The sequence below is a fragment of the Magnolia sinica genome, chromosome 19, assembly GCF_029962835.1.
Source record: "Magnolia sinica isolate HGM2019 chromosome 19, MsV1, whole genome shotgun sequence".
NCBI classification, from domain to species: Eukaryota; Viridiplantae; Streptophyta; class Magnoliopsida; order Magnoliales; family Magnoliaceae; genus Magnolia; species Magnolia sinica.
Window position 1 is genome coordinate 51,321,068 of NC_080591.1, and position 19,013 is coordinate 51,340,080.

General features: G+C 41.0%; 1 protein-coding gene across 5 annotated transcripts in view; it reads left to right on the forward strand.

Annotated features, from left to right (window-relative positions):
- The first annotated feature begins 1,195 nt into the window (after window positions 1–1,195).
- Window positions 1,196–19,013, forward strand: part of LOC131235424 (uncharacterized) — a 102,836-nt gene continuing 85,018 nt past the window's right edge. For 3 of the 5 annotated variants that reach the window (XM_058232611.1, XM_058232609.1, XM_058232610.1), the window contains exons 1-7: window positions 1,198–2,119; window positions 2,435–2,512; window positions 2,636–2,691; window positions 17,983–18,102; window positions 18,211–18,281; window positions 18,433–18,526; window positions 18,757–18,969. In XM_058232611.1, coding sequence (XP_058088594.1) covers window positions 1,802–2,119; window positions 2,435–2,512; window positions 2,636–2,691; window positions 17,983–18,102; window positions 18,211–18,281; window positions 18,433–18,526; window positions 18,757–18,969 — 950 coding nt within the window. In that variant the 5' untranslated portion in view covers window positions 1,198–1,801. Of the gene's footprint in view, window positions 2,120–2,434; window positions 2,513–2,635; window positions 2,692–17,982; window positions 18,103–18,210; window positions 18,282–18,432; window positions 18,527–18,756; window positions 18,970–19,013 lie in introns of all 5 variants that reach the window. The other 2 variants (XM_058232608.1, XM_058232612.1) reach the window with 1 other exon arrangement.

Here is a 19,013-nt window from a genome sequence, read left to right on the forward strand (position 1 = left end):
GGGTCTTGAAAACACGGGGCGTTACACCAGGTGGGCGTGGCCTCGCTGGACAGGCCAACAACTGGCGCGGGGGCCGCTAGTTTAGCGAGCCCACCTCGGATAGACTTTTATGGCTACGGATTAGTGTATCTATGACTACGGTTATAATCTGTGGCAATAAGTCTGACCATAGCAAATGAATTTACCATTCCGCTTTGAACGTCTACCATTGAAACCCTTTTAGGGGTCACATAAGTTTTGGATCATTATGAAATTTGTTTTCCCTCTTTATCTAGGTCTTTGTGACCTTATGAATAGATTGGATGGAAAATAAATGTTATGGTGGGCCCTACAAAAGTTTCAACGGTGAAAATCAATTTTCTGCTGCTCTCTGTGGTGTGGTCCAGTTGATCTTTGGATATGATTTTTTTTTTTTTTTTTTTGTTGATAATGCTTGGAAATGATCTCGAAATATGGATGAACGTTGTGGATATAACAAATACATAACTATGGGGCCATGTAACTTTGATTTCTTTTGAACTGTTCATACAACTTGGAGTTCGAGGAGCGTCAGCGCTCGTCTTCGAGCACCTGCCGATCCGCTTGAAGGAAAAAGCAGGGGCATTTTCGACCTTTGGCAAGTCATCCATACAGTTGGGGCTTATTCTGGTAAGGTAAAATGAGGTGGGCTTCGTCGGGTAAATAGGCTATAAATGGGTCGTACAGTCATAAATTTCTCAATTAGACAAGATGGAATTGCATTGGGTTTTGTGCCAATTTCACTCGATATTAGCAAGTTGTGTATGTCCTACCATGATGTGTGGGCTATATCCACACCGTCCACCCATTTTTTAAGATCATTTTAGAGAATGGACCAAAAAATCAAACAAATCTAAAGCTCAAGTGGACCCCACCATAGAAAGCAACAGGTATTGGATACTTACCGTTGAAAACTTCTTTGGGGCCACATAAGTTTTGGATCTGCCTCATTTTTAAGCCCATGTCATAAAATGAGGTTTTACAAAACAAATGAACAGTTTAAATATAACACATGTATGTTATTCTCAATAATTTCAAATGATGATGGGTATATCCATTCAATGTACCACCGTATTACCAACAAAGCATGGAAATAAGCTTATACCATGCAACAGGGGACAATCCCTATCCCTGCCATGGTTAATAATTATGTTTTTTGAATCCCATCCCACCTAATCATTCCCAATGCCGTGCCCCAAACACGCCTTCATTTTCTCCTGAAATCGCCGGATTCTCGTTCTCCAAACCTACGTACATCTCTTTCTGCATCGTCCATCTGGTGGGCCGGCCGCACATTCGATCGGTCACAGTACAAGAAAGCACAAAGTGCGTTTCCCCTTCCTCTCTCACCCAGCCTCGTGAATTTCTCCCCCAAAACACCACCTATAAGTCACTTCCTACTCACAGAATTTACAGGCATCCAAGCGATTCCTAAGGGAATAGCGGAATTTGATGGTTTCATGGGTTTGTTGTAACTTGGGACTAGTGAAATTCGAGGATTAAATTGTTATGTTTGAAGGGAGCTGAAGAGTAGGGCTATAGAGAATCGTTTTGTTGCAGGGTGGTGGAAGGTGCTCTCTTGGTGGCGATTGCATGAAATTTTTTAATCTGAAGTTGTTATTTAGGGTTTTGAGTTTACCAGGAGAATTGTGGAATTGATTTGGGTTTGGCAGCTGGTGATCAGACTGTTGATCCAAGGTTCATTTTGATAGAACGAATTCTAGGGTATTTCATCTTTTCTGGTTTGCTTTCTTAGAAAGGAAAATATTTTGGGGTTGGAAAGATGTACCGGAGCGTGGCTACATCTGCCACCCGGGGCGGTTTACCTACAGACAGTGGAGATTATGTGGTGAAGCTTGATCAAGTGCCTCGTTGGATTGATGTGGAACAGCGGTCCTCTTCCGTGTACGAGGGTGAGGATCCTTCCTTCCCCAACCCATATTTCTCAGATCCTCTGACATCTATATCTGGAGCTGAGGGTGGTGTTGATGGGGTGGTGTCGAGGTTTCCTGTTGATCATGATATCAATTCAAGGATATATCTCTGGCGTGGCAACCCTTGGAATCTTGAGGTTGATGCTGTGGTTAACTCCACAAATGAGGTGAGCCATCTCTTCCAAATAGGGTGTTTGAAACTAATGGAATGTTCGTCTGTTGTTTGGAAATAGCAGGGAATTGGCAGGGAAATGCTAATCTTGTTATAAACAGCTGGGAATTGGCAGGACAGTGATATTCTTGTTGGAACTGATATGTGATACTGTGGTTATGTTTGTTTCCTTCTCTACTAGCATATGTTGAGACTCTACTAGCATATGTTGAGACCTTTTGCGCTCCTTCATTTACTTGTCTTGATAGCTTATATTACACAGACGAGTAATGATTATCTGGGACTAAATCCTTTGATGCTTGCTTCACAGAATTTGGATGAAGCACACAGTAGCCCTGGTTTGCATGCTGCTGCTGGACCTGGTCTTGCAGAAGAGTGTGCAATGCTGGTAAGCTGGGTGTGGTCATGGTAATTCAGTAGCTATGTTTTTATTTGTTGCTTTACTTTTATGGGTTAAGCAAACCTTGGCTTTGTTGCATTGAACGATTTGGTATGTTGCATTGCTTTGCAGGGTGGATGTCGAACTGGAATGGCGAAAGTTACAAATGCATATGATCTTCCGGCTCGGTTGGTGTTTGAGTCTTATTTTGCAACACATGAACGACTTTTGTTAATTTTTTTGAACAAGAACCATTTTGCTAATAATTTTACCTATGATTTCTTACTGGTTGCATTGCTAATTAAAAAATCTTGCTGAATCCAGACATTTGTCTATTTCCAGATGTCATCTTTTATGTGCATATGAGAGCATTGATTTTGCATTGAGGTTAAGTCGATATCTAATTCAAGATCTTAATAGTAAATCTGTTCTGTTTCTTCATGATGAATTGAATCCCTCTGTAATTTCTGTTAGCAGTAAATTAACCCCTTAGATGCCTTGTTGTATCTCCGAATTGTAAACCTGGAGTTGATATGACTATAGTGTGCATGAACTCTTAAGTTAGTTGCATTTGTGGTCTCTAAACATGGTTGGGTGGCCTTTGTGGTTCTTTGAATGCATAGCGTGATGTCAAGGTATTCCGTATCGGTATCGGTGGGCGTAACGGTGCCCACCGTTACCTAATACGGATACACCCCGTATTGGCCGATACGGGTCCCGTAACGGTGCAATTTTTTTTTGTCAAAAAATTATGGAAAAATGTCCATTAAATCCGGAATATTCTAAAAATTCCAAATATGCATTCATTTATAATTTGGAACATGTTTATGGTGGTGTAACGGTCCACTCTTTGGTGAGAAGTTGTATCGGACTACCTAATGAATTTATGAACCTGACAACCTAGTATTGGCTATAGATCTTTTATATTTAATGATCTAACTATATAATATCAATATGAATTAATTAGAATGAATCTAATACCAAAATATCTCATATTCGTAGGTATTGGTGTATTGCATACCTTGTGACTTGTGTGCATTTTATTTCAACATACAATCTAGGGACTTTTATGTCCAATTATATAATTCATATATCCAACAAATTAATATAATTTTTCCCAATAAATCTTAAGAAAAAATTTGAAATTATATTCAAGTAAATAGTGTTGTTGATTCAGAGCTGATTTGGTGGACCATTTGATGCCCCAAATCAATGTTAAGTTCATGCAATCTATTGGCATTTATCTCACTAATGGATTGGTGGATATTTATTGAACAGTGAAGAATGAAAAATATTAAATGATCCTATTTCAGAAAAACAAGTGTTTGCAAATTAACAGTGAAAATCATTTAAATAATTTAATTTTGGAATTGTGACATGGCAACAATAGTGCCATAATTTAATTTATTAATTTTGAGTTAATGTATGCCTCATGGACAATTTTTATGGCCATGCACATAGGGCCCACCACAATGTATGTATTGTATATCAATGACATCCATCCATTTTATCAAATCATTTTAAGGCATGGTCCAAAAATGAGGTAAATCCATATCTAAGGTGGACCACTAGTGGGTGAGGCCTTGAAATTGGGGTCCACCTTAATGTATTTGTATATCTGTGTCGTCAGTCTATTTTGCCAGCTCATTTTAAAGCATGATCCAAAAAAAAATAGCCAGATTTAAACCTTAGGTGGACCGCTAGTGAATGACACCCTGAACATAGGACCCACCTTGAATCCTTGATGCATTTGTTGTATATCCATGTTGTCAATCCTTTTTGCCAACTCATTTTAGGGCATGGTCCAAAAAATGAGGCAAATCCAAATCTTTGGTGGACTACACAGTAGGGATTGAATACCCACAATTAAAACTTTTATTATTATTATTATTATTTTATTTTTTTTATTTTTAAGCTGAGACTTTTGTTTTCCTTGATCCAGGTCCACGCAACCTTATCAGTAGTTTCGATGGTAAATAAACATTACAGTGGGCCATAATAAGTTTTTAATAGTGGGCATTCAATCCTATTGTGCGGTCCACTTGAGATCTGGATTTGCATCATTTTAGGGACCATGCCTTGAAATGATCAGGAAAAACTGATGGGTAGCATGGATACATCATACAACACATAAATCAAGGTGGGCCGCATGCACTAAAACAATGCAAGTGCACAGTGGGCATTTAATCCTATTGTGCAGTCCACTTGAGATCTGGATCTGCTTCATTTTTGGGACCATGCCTTGAAATGATCAGGAAAAACTGATGGGTGGCATGGATATATAATACAATACATAAATCAAGGTGGGCCACATGCACTAAAACAATGCAAGTGCACTAAGCGGCATGCGCTACAGACTACTGATGAAATAAGTTGCGTGACTGTAAAAACCATACCTTGAAATGATCAGGAAAAACTGATGGGTGGCATGGATATATAATATAATACATAATTCAAGGTGGGCCGCATGCACTAAAATAGTGCAAGTGCACTAAGCGGTGTGCGCCGCAAACCACTTAAAAAAAAAGGTGCTTGGCTGCGTTATAGCCATGCACCCGTTCATTTTTTTTTTTCCAGACCGAGAGAGAGGGAGAGAGAAATGAGAGGGAAAAAGAAAAAATGAGAGGGAAAAAAAGGGAAAATGAGAGAGAAGAAGAAAAAGAGAGGGAAAGAAAGGGAAAACGAAAGAGAATGAGAAAACGAGAGGAGTAGCTGTAGCAGGGCCGCAGTCGTAGTCTGAGAAGAAGAAGAAGAAGGAGAAGAAGAAAATGAGAGGGGTAGCTGCAGCAGGGCCGGGGCCGCAGCCGCAGCCTGAGAAGAAGAAGAAGAAGAAGTAAAGAAAGGAAAAAAAAAGGTATGTTTTTTTTTTTTTTTTCCCCTCTTTTTCTTATTTTCTTTAGGCCCGTAACAGCTTTTATGGTACCGTAACGACTGTTACGGGCACAAAAAAGAGGGGGTGGCCATTACGACCTTGTAACGCGTAACGGTCACAACCGTTACCGTAACGGCTGAAACGTAACCGTTTTCGAACACCCTGCCTGATGTTTGAAACTTCAAAACTATGTCGTGAGATGGATCCTTTTTTTTTTTTTGAAAGGTGAACTATTATTGAAAGTAAGAAAACGCAAACAAGAAACAAGAAATACAACTCGAAAAAACAAAACGACACCCCTAAAACTTCTGCAACAAAAGACAACAAAAAAAAGAAAAGACAAACAGAAAAACCTAAAAACCTAAGAACCTAGAAAGCTAAGGGTACAACAACAGCCAGTGCCACCACTGGAAACTGATCATCCCCAAATCATGGAGCCTAAACCCTTAAAAACTGAGTAATCCTCAAGAAGACCCCAGCCTCAGAGTTTCACTTGTTTCGGAAGCATCAATCGTTCCTTTCTACCCAAATTGACCAAAGCACCGCAAGCAATGCAACACACCACTTTTTCTCCCAAGCTTTCCCCCATCTTTAGCGTCCTAGGCCATAAACTCTTCGACCGAGCGCGACATAACCCACTGAACTAACGCAAGCAAAAACACCTCATTCCAGATGGAGGACGAGAAGGCGCAATGAAGGAAGAGGTGATCTATGGACTTTGCCTGCATAAAGCACATGAGATAGGCATTCAGAAGGATCATCTCGTGCTTTTGGAGATCATCAACAATGAGAATTCTCTTCCTGCCTACTAGCCAACTGAACGCCGCGACTTTCGGAGGAGCACCGTACTCCAGATCTCAGATGTGGGAGCCTTGACATTTGGGGAACCAACCTTGTCAAGATCAACATATAACGATCAGATTGAGAAGACATTCAAAGAGGTCACCCTCCAGATCACGTTGTCTTGCTACTCCCTATCCATCTTCACACCTTGCAGATGACCAAGGGTCAAAGACTCTTATTCAAAATCCTTTAGGTCCCTTCTCAAGGGAGGGATCCAGGTCACCTCCTCTCCTTGGAAAGACAAACAATCAGCCACCAAGATGTTCGAATCCGGAGCAAGACCGGCAAGGTCCGGAAAGGCCTCTGCAAGAGAGGTCTTAAGGACCCAAGGGTCAGTCCAGAACCTCACACACTTACCCTTGCAAGAATTTATTGTAATTCTTACAAGGGTAGGACATCCGATAAACAGAAGATTGTTTCAACCACCAGCCAGAAGTAGAAATCCCATATTTAGCCACCAAGATAGATCTTCAAATACTATCATTTTCCTGAATAAATCTCCAAATCCACTTCTCCAACAAGGATTTGTTGACCAAATCCAACTTTTTAATACCCGCTCCACCCTGGGAGATGGGAGAACATACTTCTTTCCAATTTAACAAATGAAATTTCCTCTCCTCAGATCCCCCCCCACCAAAGGAATTCTCTCCTCATGTTGTGTTTTCTATTGAGAACCGACACTAGACAACTAAAAAGGGACGTGAAATAAACTGGGAGATTAGAGAGATAGGCTTTGAGAATAGTGATTCTCCCCCTGAGGGACAATCTTACCTTTCCAGGCATTCAACCTGCCTTGGATTCTTTCCAGAATCTTGTCCAAAATAGAGAGAGGGGGTTTGCCCACACATAAAGGGAGACCTAGGTAAGTAGAAGGTAGAGAACCCAATTTGTAGCCGAATAAATTAGCCAACTGGATAGCTCTATCGTTGGGAATGTGCTTACTTTTAGATCTATTAACCTTTTGACCAGAGATTACCTCAAATCAGCAGATAAACATGCTAAGAAAGTCAACCATTTGATCTTCCATCTCGCAAAAGAGAAAGGTATCATCTGCAAATTGGAGATGAGTGATGGGGGTTTGTAAATTTCCCACCTGGAATCCTTTGAAAAGACCAGCTTCCTGATCACGCGACAACATTTTACTTAAAGCCTCTGATAAGATGATGAATAGGAGCGGGGAAAGAGGATCGCCTTGGCGAAGACCATTTGAAGACCTAAAGAAACCGAAAGGCGATCCATTAATTAAAATCGAGAAGGAAGCTGATGAAATGCAACATAACATCTAATGCCTCCATTTCAAACCAAATCCCAAACAGTTCAACATGTAGTCTAAAAAAGACCAATCAGCATGGTCATAGGCTTTCTCCAAGTCCAATTTACATGCTACCCCAACTCTATTAGCCCTAAAGCAAGAATCTAGGCATTCATTAGCAATCAAAACCGAATCCAAAATTTGTCTACTTACTACAAAAGCACTTTGAAAATTGGAGATAATTGAGGGAATTACCTTCCAGAGTCTTTGACTTGAGATTTTCGCTAAGATCTTTTAAGTGGTACCTAACAGGCTGATGGGGCGGAAGTCCTTGATTTGAACTTGATGTAGGACCGATGCATGGATCCAGTGTTCGAGTTGTCGGTATCGCTACAAGTTTCGCTGGCTAGAGATAAAGATATAATATCTTTATTGCCGATAATATCGCTGATAACCGGAAATGCAGGGAAAAGGGGGGAAACTTGGGGAAAATGATGGAATTTTTTAGTGAAACTTCAAGACATGGCTAAATACACATATTTACATATTTAGGAATAAAAAATTGCAAAAAGAATACATTACATAATAAGTTTTCATTTAATGGGACCCAAAAAGCATGCGATGCCATAAAAAATCACTTTAATAGCAACAAAAATGACTTTATATATTACAAATGCAGCTGGCATACATTAATTAAGACACGTAAAAGTAAATGAACTCAAAGAAAAAAACAAATATATGATTGATCTAGAACTTGCGTGGCCCATTAATTGTCAATCACCACTTTTTCCTTTGGTATGGTCCACTTGATAATTGAATGTACTTATTTTTTGGATAATAAGTAAAATGATTTGGTATCTACACCGTTAACTCATTTTGACAAATCATTTTATGGTATGGGCCAAAAAATGAAATGAATCCAAATCTTAGGTGGACCACACCACATGAAAAAGTGATCATTGAATGACAACCATTTAAAAAATTACGGGGGCTACATAAGTTTTGGAGCAAGCAAATATTTATGTTTTCCCTTCATCCAGGTCTATTAGACCTTATGAACAAATTGGATGGAAAATAAACATCATGATGGGCCACAGGAAAGCTTCAACGGTGGATATCATTCTCACCACAACTTCCTGTGGTGTGGACCACTTGAGCCTCGTATCTGGCTACATTTTGGGCTCATTCCCTAGAATAACATATCAAAATGGATGGACGGTGTAGATAAAACAAATATATCATGGTGGGCCTTACAGAGCCCTGACAGACCATCCATCTCTACGCTCCTGATCCGCGCCAACGCAGATTTTCCCAGCAGCAGAGTTACTTGAGAACTTTCTGAGAACTCATCAAATGTGATGCGAGTCCAAAATCTGAACGGTTTACGTGATGCAGCACTCCATGAAACTTCTATGGTTCAACTTTTGCTTTCATCTAAGACTTCAGTGGGCCATTATAAAAGAAAACAATTTTCTCCCTTGATTTGCATCATTCTTTGTTATGGCCCACCAGAGTTTTAGATCAGGGTAAAATTTGGTTCCTGGGAGTTTCATGGGATGCCACATCACATGAACAGTTCAGATTGGAGGCCCACTACACGTGTGAAAGGATGCATACGTGCCTCATGTAGCCGTGCCCGATGAAAAAGGACGCGGATTAGCTATATGACAGGTTGAGTAGCGAGACTCGCTACTAAAGTGACGTCACCAAGTTATGTGGATCCTATCATGATGTATGTGTTGTATCCACACCGTCCATCCATTTGGAGAGAACATTTTAAGGCATGATCAAAAGAATTAGGCCGATCCAAAACTATAATGGACCCCACCACGGAAAACAGTGGCGTGAGTTACACCTACCATTGAAACCTTCCTAAGGTCCACCGTAATGTTTATTTGAGATCTAATCTGTTCATAAGTTAACATAAACATTAAATAAGGTAAAACACAAATATCAACTTCATTGAAAACTTTTATGGCCATTAGAAATTTTTAATGGTGAGCGTCACTCTCTCCACTTTTTCTGTGGTGGGGTCCACTAGAGATTTGGATCTGAATCATTCTTTGGCTCATGACCTAAAATGGTCTCTCAAAATGGATGGACGGTGTGGATACAAAACATACATCATGGTGGGACCCACAGAACTTGGTGACGTCACTTCAGTAGCGAGTTCGCTACTCAACCCGTCAGTAGCACATCCGCACCCGATAAAAAAGGGCTCCGAACCCATTTTTCATCCGAGAGACCCTGAAACCCTGGATTCTTCCCCAAATCTCCGGATTTCTCTGGATTTTTTTATTTTTTTTCTCATTTTCTTCCTAAATCAATTCCGTTAACAATCTAATAGAAGAAAGAAGAAAAGGAATCGAGATTTTCTTTACGGTAACCTACGAATGGCGAGCTTCGATTCAAATGGCCCACCAAATACAGCTTCCAATCAGGGTAATCTATTCTACAGGTGCGGAAATCCACCCTATTGAAAGTTTCCCCCCCTCTCTCTCTCTCTCTCTCTCTCCAAAATTTTCGGAATATTTCTTCCGACGTGTTTCGTATCGTTGGACTGCGATACCGACATTATCGGCCGATATTGCGAACACTGAGTGATAACTGGACTTTTCGCAAAAAATCGATAAAATCGCCGAAAAATCGGCGATATTAGGAAGAGAAACGAAAAAAGGGAGTTTCGGTGTCGCAACTCTAGCGATACCGAAATTATCGGCGATAATTCGATAATATCGCCGATAATTTAAACACTGCTTCCAGATGCTCGCACATGCACGTGGGGTCTTCAACACGATCACGGGTACTCGCCTAGCCACAGGGAAATCAGTGTGGCTCGCCTCCTCTGATACGTACGCAAATGTGTATATGAAGTGATGTCCTCATCAACCGCTCCTACAACTTTAGGAATAAGAACAATAAACATGTTCTCAAGCTCCTTTGGAATATATCTCGTCCTAAAGATGATGCAGGACACATGATTTAATGCTAACATGCAATGTGGAGATTATGGAAGAGTCCATAAAATAATTCAATTAATAAAAGATGCTAACCTACCAAGTAATTAAGAGTAAACAATTGGAAATAAAATCTGATTTAACTTAAATTACATGCTCACATGCTAAGAAATCACATAAATAAATTAAAACTAGGACTGATAGAAGGATAGAACTTCCAATTGAGCATAGGCACGTTCCACACTCAATGGACAAATTTGTAGGTTTTATGATTAGGGTTAGGAAGGGGAAATTCTGCAATTAGTAAAATTACGGTTCATGAGAATTGGGGATTTTGGAATTAGGGTTTTAGAAATTGAAAAAAAAAAGTAAATTAAAGATATAAGGTTTAGAATATTGTAATGGAAAATGAAAAGAAGAAGACAAGAGAAGAAGAAGAATACCTTTTGAAGAAGAGAGAGGAAGAATGTAAGACGAAGAATTCCTTTTGAAGAAGAGGAAGAGGAAGGATGTACCTTGGAATCCACTACCAAACAAGCTTCTACCCTTCCACAGTTTAATTGGAAGGGAGGGTTTTTTTTTTAAAAAAAAAAAATAAAAAACTTAGAAAAATAAGAGGAAATTTTCCTTCACATAAGAGAGCTTCTCTTTTTTCTTTCTTCTCAATAACACCACTATTGTTGAAACTCTACCCTCCTATGCTTTTATAATTAAAATTTCGGAATTAAAATCTAGCATAATTACAACTATGCCACTCACTTAAGCGAAGTGGCCCATAATCCAAAATAAGAAAACTAAAACATTTATTATCAATCTGAACCATCAAATAACTCCTAAAAATAACAAAAAACATAAAGAAAGCAATATCATAGTCCAAGGGGCCCAAATTTGACAGATCTGGTGACCCAATGGCCTGATCGACAAGATCTAATGATCGGATCAACATGAAATATAAATCGTACGACTAAAATGATCTCTTAAGCAACCCACATGCATCATCTCAAGGTGGGGTTTTCCTGATGCACGTCCAATGCATGTGGGGTCTTCGAAATGGCCCAGTGGGCCCCATTTGGAATTCGTCTCCCATCCACAGAGAAAGTTGCGTTGATGTGAGTGGTCGTATCTATTTCTGATACACCCGAGTAGGTCTTCTGATGTCCCCATCAGAAGAAGTCATCAATAAATAAGAATAAGTCGTCGCTAACCATGGACTAGAATGATTGAAATAAAAAAAATCGGAAAACCATTGGGTCTAGGGGACTTCTCCTTTTCCAGAGAGAGCGACCTCTCTAATTTCTTCTTGGAGATATCTGATTCCAAGAAGGCCGCATTCCCATTCGAGAGGATAGAAAATTCCAGATTATCAGGCCGAGGACGAACAACATGATCTTTATTAAGGAGGTAAAAAAATTAACTACTTCCTTGGATATACCATCTTTATCCGAAATAATTTTATCGTTGACGACAATTGAGGATATAGAGTTAACCCTAGCTCTTGTGCTGGCAATCTCGTGGAAATATTTTGTGTTTTTATCCCCCTCTTTTAGCCATAATGCTTTGGAGAGTTGGCACCACTTTATCTCTTTCTCCTTAATCTGAGCATTGTAATCCACAGATAACTTATCTCTAAGGGCTTTATCATCCACATACAGGGGTTGGTATTCCTCCTTAATGTCCAAACTCTGTAAAGTTGAAAGAATATTGTGCATCTCCTTTTCCTTATAACCAAAGAAGTCATGTGCCAAGATTTTAGTTTAGCTCTAAGCAATTGCAACTTCTTAAATAAAACAAACTAGGTCTTCCTGTAACGATGAAAGAAGCCCAACAGTCCTGGACCATAGAATGAAAGTTTTCGACTTGTAACCAAGCCCTCTCAAATCTAAAAGGTTTGGGCCGCCAATTAATCTCGTCAACCTCCCAAAGGATTGGGCTATGATCCAAAACAAGTTTGGGTGGCCTCTGCCGAGCATAAGGAAATTGCTCAAACCAATATGAAGTGACAAGAAATTTGTCAAGCAGAGCTAGAGTCGCGGGGGGGGGGGGCGCTTAAGGGAAGGTCTATCAGATCATGCTTAGACACCCAATTTGCAAATTTGCGCATGCTAGAAGTGACCTTGTTACCAGAGGATTTTTCATGCAAAAATCTAGTAACGTTGAAGTCTCCTCCTATACACCAGGGGATGGAAGATCTATCACGGATGAGAGAGGTCATTCCATGACCCATTCCTCGATGAAGCACGACTAGGACCATAAACACCTGAAAAAAGCCATTTAAAACCCGATGAGATATCTTTAATAACGACATTAACTGTAAACTCTCTTACCTAGTTATCTTCCTTCTTCCAAAAACTTGAGTCCCACATCACCAGGACTACACCAGCAGAACCCTGAGAGTCCAATGCAACCCAGTCCACCCTATGATTGCCCCAAATCGATCTAATGATAGAATTATTGACTTGTGGGAGTTTAGTTTCCTGTAGAACTATAATTTTTGCCTTAGAATTGTTACAACACTTCTTGACAATTGCGCTCTTATGGGACAGCTGAGACCCCCGACATTCTAGGTTAGGATCTTCGTTTAAAACTGGTTGAATTACCCCTTCACCTCCTCTCAGCTCTAGGAATGGATTGCTTCATCCCTTGATGCTTCACTCCCAGACTAATCAATTCCATGTTTCTTTTTGTCATTCTTGAAGGAGTCCTTTGGTTGTCTCCTTGTTGGATTCAAATTCCTTTCTCCGCCATCAAATGAAACAAATCATAGTAATCGTCATCTCTATTTCCAAACATAGACTCCCAGAAGTCTGCCCACATGGCAAACAACATCCTTCACCCACCTCTTCTTTTTAACCGTTTCCACCAATAAGTCCAACTGTCCTTGGGATAGGGAAATTAGGAAACAAGGGTGGAAATTAACATCCGTTTGTCCTTGAGAGATCCTAATAGGAGGCACTAGCAACGGCTTCACCAATCTATCTCCATCTGACCTGGGATACATGGTCCTCTGCCTGAGAGGCCAATCCTGCATTAAGTTCCTGGAAGCCATCTTAAAGGAAAGAGGGAAAATATTTAGAGGCTGGGGAGAGGGAAGAAGGATCTATGCACTGGATGAGGTGACAAACAACTCTAGATCCAAGCGAGGAGGGATGGTCATATCTAGGTGGCGTCCAGAAATCATCTCCTCTATTAGCAAAAGGTTCTACGCTGCCTCTACCCCTAAGATCGATATCGGCTAAGGCGGAGGAGGGATCTAGCAGATTAAACCAACCCTTATCATGTAGCCTCTCCATGTATCCTTCAACATGGATATTCTCTCCTTTGATTCTCTCCTTCGAGGAGAGCATGGAGGAATATCTTATGGAGATCCAGAAGCAGAAGAATGAGCTTGAGCACAACATGAATCCTATTCCTATGTTGATGATTCGACTTCCCTCTGCTGGGGCCCCCTAGGATCCGAGATTAGGGAGGAAGGAATAACTTCTTGGATTTGGGATTAACACCCTTTCTGAGAGAGGATTGAGGGCCTTGAGAGTAGTTGATTCTAGGAGATATTTCCGTCTTGTAAGAAGGACAGACACGCCATATCATCCTGACACGTGGGCAAGGAACCTGGCAGAGGCCGCTTATCTGTCGCGGCTACACTTAAGATGTTATCTCGTTCAAGACTTAAGAGATGAAGCTTTAAAAATATGGAGCTATCGCAATTTTCGCGAAATAAGGAGAGCTTGTCATCCCTATAAGAATCATGGATTTTGTCTCGATATCTCGAGTGGAATGTCTCGTTCTTGTGTTGTGAAAAATTTGGAGGAGGGCACTCTACTCAAAAAATTGGAAGGCGTGCCGATCGCTTTTGGTGGCAGAGAATTGTGATCTTCCACTTGTCCTCCTTGGCAAGCAACCGTCTTGATCGCTTCTTGGCACGTGCGAGTATGAATAGACATTAGATGAGCTATCTGTGCATGAGTGATAATTTCTGGAGGCTTCTATCAAACCTGCATTAGCGAAGGATCGAACGTCCGGGTCAAGGATGAAATATCTGTCCTCTGCGTCTTCTGAAAATTGCCGACTTGGCGTCCTCACAACCAAGCATAGGTCAGCACGTTCTTGACGATCGGGTGTCTCTTCACACACGTATCGAGAACCAATTTGTGGAGAGCACTGAAATGATGTTCCTTGTTCAATGGCAACCGAGATCTTCTCCTGGATTCTTGAACCCCCTGCCGGAGAGAAGTCAGGGATCCTCCCTTCCTTCTCGAGAAATGATGCTATCTCACCCTCCGATTGGAGAATGTCTTCCTTTAACACCAAAATCTGAATAATATATTCTCCTACTTGAACCTCGATCTTCTCTTGGATCACCTTTGACCTCTTCACTAGGATGCAGAGCCTCATCCAACGAAGTTCCTCCCACCTTTCCGTAGCCTGGTCCAATGAAACTAAGTCCCCAACGCAAGAACCTAATGAACAAAAGAAATCGCAATACCATAATTCAAGAGGTACACCATAAAAACGAAACCAAGCATCTGAAAGGCCAAAAAGGGACCAATCTTTCCATCTACAAATAGAAACCACAGGTCCCACCCGATGCAGGAGCCCAGTAAAGGTGATTTTATCCAAATCGACTGATGGGTGAAGAGAGCCCCAAACAACGGTATCATTAAGGAATCGCACAATGATATTCTTTGGGCCAATATTACAAAAGAACTAGAACCGGAGATGGAGATCCTAGATAGAGAATCCAAGATGGATGAAGACCACTATACAATGTTTATACGACTCCCACACAATTGGGATAGCCTCTTTGGGAAGAGAAATTGATGGATTAGAACTCCCCGGATTGCTGACCAGAATGATGGGCTTCTCAGGAAGGATAGGCGGTACTGGTGAAGGAGGAGGATTAGGGGAGGGTGGTTTTCCTCCCAAAAGGGCTTCCTTAAAAGTCTTAAGAGGAGACGGATTGATCCAGGGACTCCGATCTTTCCAGAATGGGGGATGAAGGGGGACAGGAGGACAAGTTTGGGGGAGCTGAAGGAGTCAGAGTTGGGCGTGGGAGGGGTCTTCTTGCTAGTTGATCCTCCAAAGAGAACTCCGGTTAGCTCCCTATTGACCTCTCGGGGCCCGTAGTGTGCAATCTGAACTCTAATGGCCTTCCCATAGAAGGTCTGGCCATTCGAACCCTCTATTGCTTTGAAAAGCTCTTCTTCATCGTCCATCCTCACAAACGCAAAACCCCTAATGACTGAGGTTTGTTTGTTCCTCGAGATCACAACTTCTCGAACCCTACCAAATTTCCCAAAAGCCCTAAAAAAGTGAATCTCCGTCCATTCCTCAGGAAATTGATTAACAAAGAAGGTTGGAAGCTCTCGTAGTGGCTTATGGATCATACCTTAGGGCGATGGCCATTTTTTTTTCTTACCTTGTGGGCAGGAATCCATCCATCTTCCTTGCCTATTTGCTCCAGGGAGTAGGCAATAATACCTTTACCTTTACCAGTGGGGTCACAACTAGTTCTGCTTTTGGGATGATGAGACGAAGAGGAAGAGCCAACATTCCTTTGAGTTTCTATCGAAAGGGCTTGCGTTGTGGAGCCTCCAAAACTGTATCTACTATGGCTGCTTCTCGCTCTAAGTCTTGAATATTCAGAGATGAAATCCCCATTTAGATCTCCCGATCCCTCAGAAGTTCTAGAGCTTCTAGATCTGCTGCCAGGTATGCTTTTCTTTCCCTTGGAATTGCAATAATAATCGGAAGAAGACTCAGAGCGAAGGGACGATCGAGAACTGTGACCTCTTGTCTGTTGGGTAGCTTCGATTTCAAGTTGAGGGAACCACTCTCGAGATCTGGAAGAGCCTTCTCGAGATTGACACCTTGATGGAGATACCACTCGCTCACTTATTGGATGTGACATGCACCAAAAATCTTTCAAATTGAAACTAGTTTTTGAATCCAACAACAGTATGAAATTTCTAATTAGCCGAATCCCGTGAAGAAGGATTGTGGATTTGGCACTATGCATACATTAAGAAGATGGCATATAAGAAAATCAGGGAATGTTTTCAGATCAATCTAAGTGATTTCAAATTTTGCCACTCATTATGGGATATTTTTTGGCACCAAAATAGTTAGGAGTCATCAGTTGGTCCATCAGTGGATCTATCAATTGATCTAACAGTGGGGGACGTAGATGATTACAAGGTGCAGAGCTGGATGTCGAGTGCTTTCTCCTGTAAATCCTTTTTCCATGAACCACTAAAGGGGGCGTCTACTGTCCTTTCGGGTTAGTGCGGGGGCACATTGGTGCCTCTAAAAGTGGAATCCGTTATCTTGACAGTGATGGTTGACAAGATCCTCTGTCCTGATCACCTCATGCATCAACATCTCAATTCTTCGATATGACTTGTGTGCAAAAGGGATGAAGAATTAGTGCACCATCTGTTCCTTCATGTCTCAATGGAAAACTGTATATTGGGATGCTTGATTAAGATCTTTGGTGCGCACTGGGTTTTCCTAGAGAATCTCGGTGATGTCTTATAAAGCTGGGTTGGGCCCTTTTGGAGAAACAGGGAGTATTTTGGAGTAGGTTGGTTCCATTGGCTCATTGTTGGGAACTTCGGAAAGCGAGGAACAATCATATTTTTCTGAACTCGATGAGAATTTGGTCATAAAGATATCAAACATATAAAATGTGATGTGCTATAGATCTTCTTGGAGAGTGGATCATAGTAGCTAACGGTAAATTGTTGAGTGCTGTGTGGGAAAATAGCATGTGTACATGTGTTCTTAGATACACCTGCAGAGTACCTTATTCATGTGTCTGTTTTGGTTCTTAAGTGCACCTGCAGAGTATGTTATTTGTGAGTTACCATAGAGATAAGAGAAGCTCGGTTGTGAACGATATAGAATATGGAGTTGATAAATAAAGGAGATGGGAAGGGTCGAAACTCAGCTCCCCCCTTTTTATCCATTTTTTTTTTCTTCCAATTTTTCCCTCTTTCCCTTTCACCATGAATTATATCATATGCTAAATCTGTCAGTGCTTGGATTTGTCCACTGGCCAGGTGTGGAAGCTAAATTATGGTGTTTCCTCTCTTGGAAACAGTGTCAATGGCATGGTGGTCAAATATGTCCCTGTCCTTGTTAGTCAAAAGGAGCTGAGTGCGGCAGAGGCCACGGCTCTTCATGGCGGATTGAGAATTTTTGTGAGGGAGTTCTCAGCCCCCTTGATGCTGTAGGAGGAATCTTCTGAAATTTCATCATGGGCTTCCTCTATGAGGCAGGGGTAGGACAGTCGACAAATGGGGCCTTCCTTTATTAGGGCCATGCCTTTTACATTGTTGGGCCCAGCCCTATTCAAAATGATAATTTTGCTTGGCCTTGCCTGGTTCGTTGGCAACCCTAGTCAGGAACCACTGACAATCTTTTATTAGATCCAGTCACTTGGGCCCAGTTTTTTAATGCTGTTTATTTAAATGTCCCTTTTATGTGTTATGTTCCAGTCTGCCAGATGCAGATGTATGCCGTAGACATAATATTTCTGGTTCTTATGCTCTGTCAGGAGGGTTATTCATACAGTGGGTCCCAAGTATGCGGTCAAGTATCATACTGCTGCAGAGAATGCTCTTAGTCACTGCTATCGTTCTTGCCTTGAGCTTCTTATTGAGAACAGACTTCAAAGGTTGTTGGGTTATATATCTACATATATTGCATACTTGGATTTTTATACATGTCTTATCCTATGTCTTGTAGAAACACTGAAAACTTAGTTTGATATTTTCAAATGCAGCATTGCAATTGGTTGTATATATACAGAGGCCAAAAATTATCCTCGCGAACCAGCCGCTCATGTGGCAATAAGTGAGATAGTCCTAGCCTTTTACTATGATTCTTATTGTCTTTTTTTCTGTCATGATAGTGCTTTGCATGATATGCATCTCCGGTATATGTATATGCATTTTCTTTGTTCCATTTGCCTTTTGTCAATTGGTCTCTCTTTGGATATTTCCAGGGACTGTTCGGCGGTTTCTGGAAAAGCAGAAAGATAAAATCACTGCTGTTGTTTTCTGCACCACCACATCATCTGATACAGAGATATATAAGAGGTACTGCTGCTACATTTCCATAACATTGAAGAACATATTGTGGATAGTGGCAGCATTAGCAAGTATGGAAATGGTTCCTGTTCTGTTTATCTGTCTTTGCCATGTCTTAAAAAAGTCTCAGCATTGAAAGATTTCTTTTTAAGTCAGCATACTACTGTTTATATAGATGGTTTACTATATGACTTTTTATCTCTTTTCCTTAACTCGTTTCATTTCTTGATTTTATGCAGATTGCTTCCACTTTACTTCCCCAGGGATAAGCATGAAGAGGAGGTGGCATTGTCAAAGCTTCCTGCAGATGTAGGGGATGAGAATGGTGAGACAATAATAGATGAGCGCAAAATCAGAATAAGACCTTTGCCTGCGGTGTCGGCAGCCATCCCCAAGCCTCCCACAGCTCCAGTTGATCTTCCTGTTAGCAATGTTGGACTGACACTGAGACGGTTAGTGAACTTTAGAATACTTTCCAGTGGATATGTAAAATTTT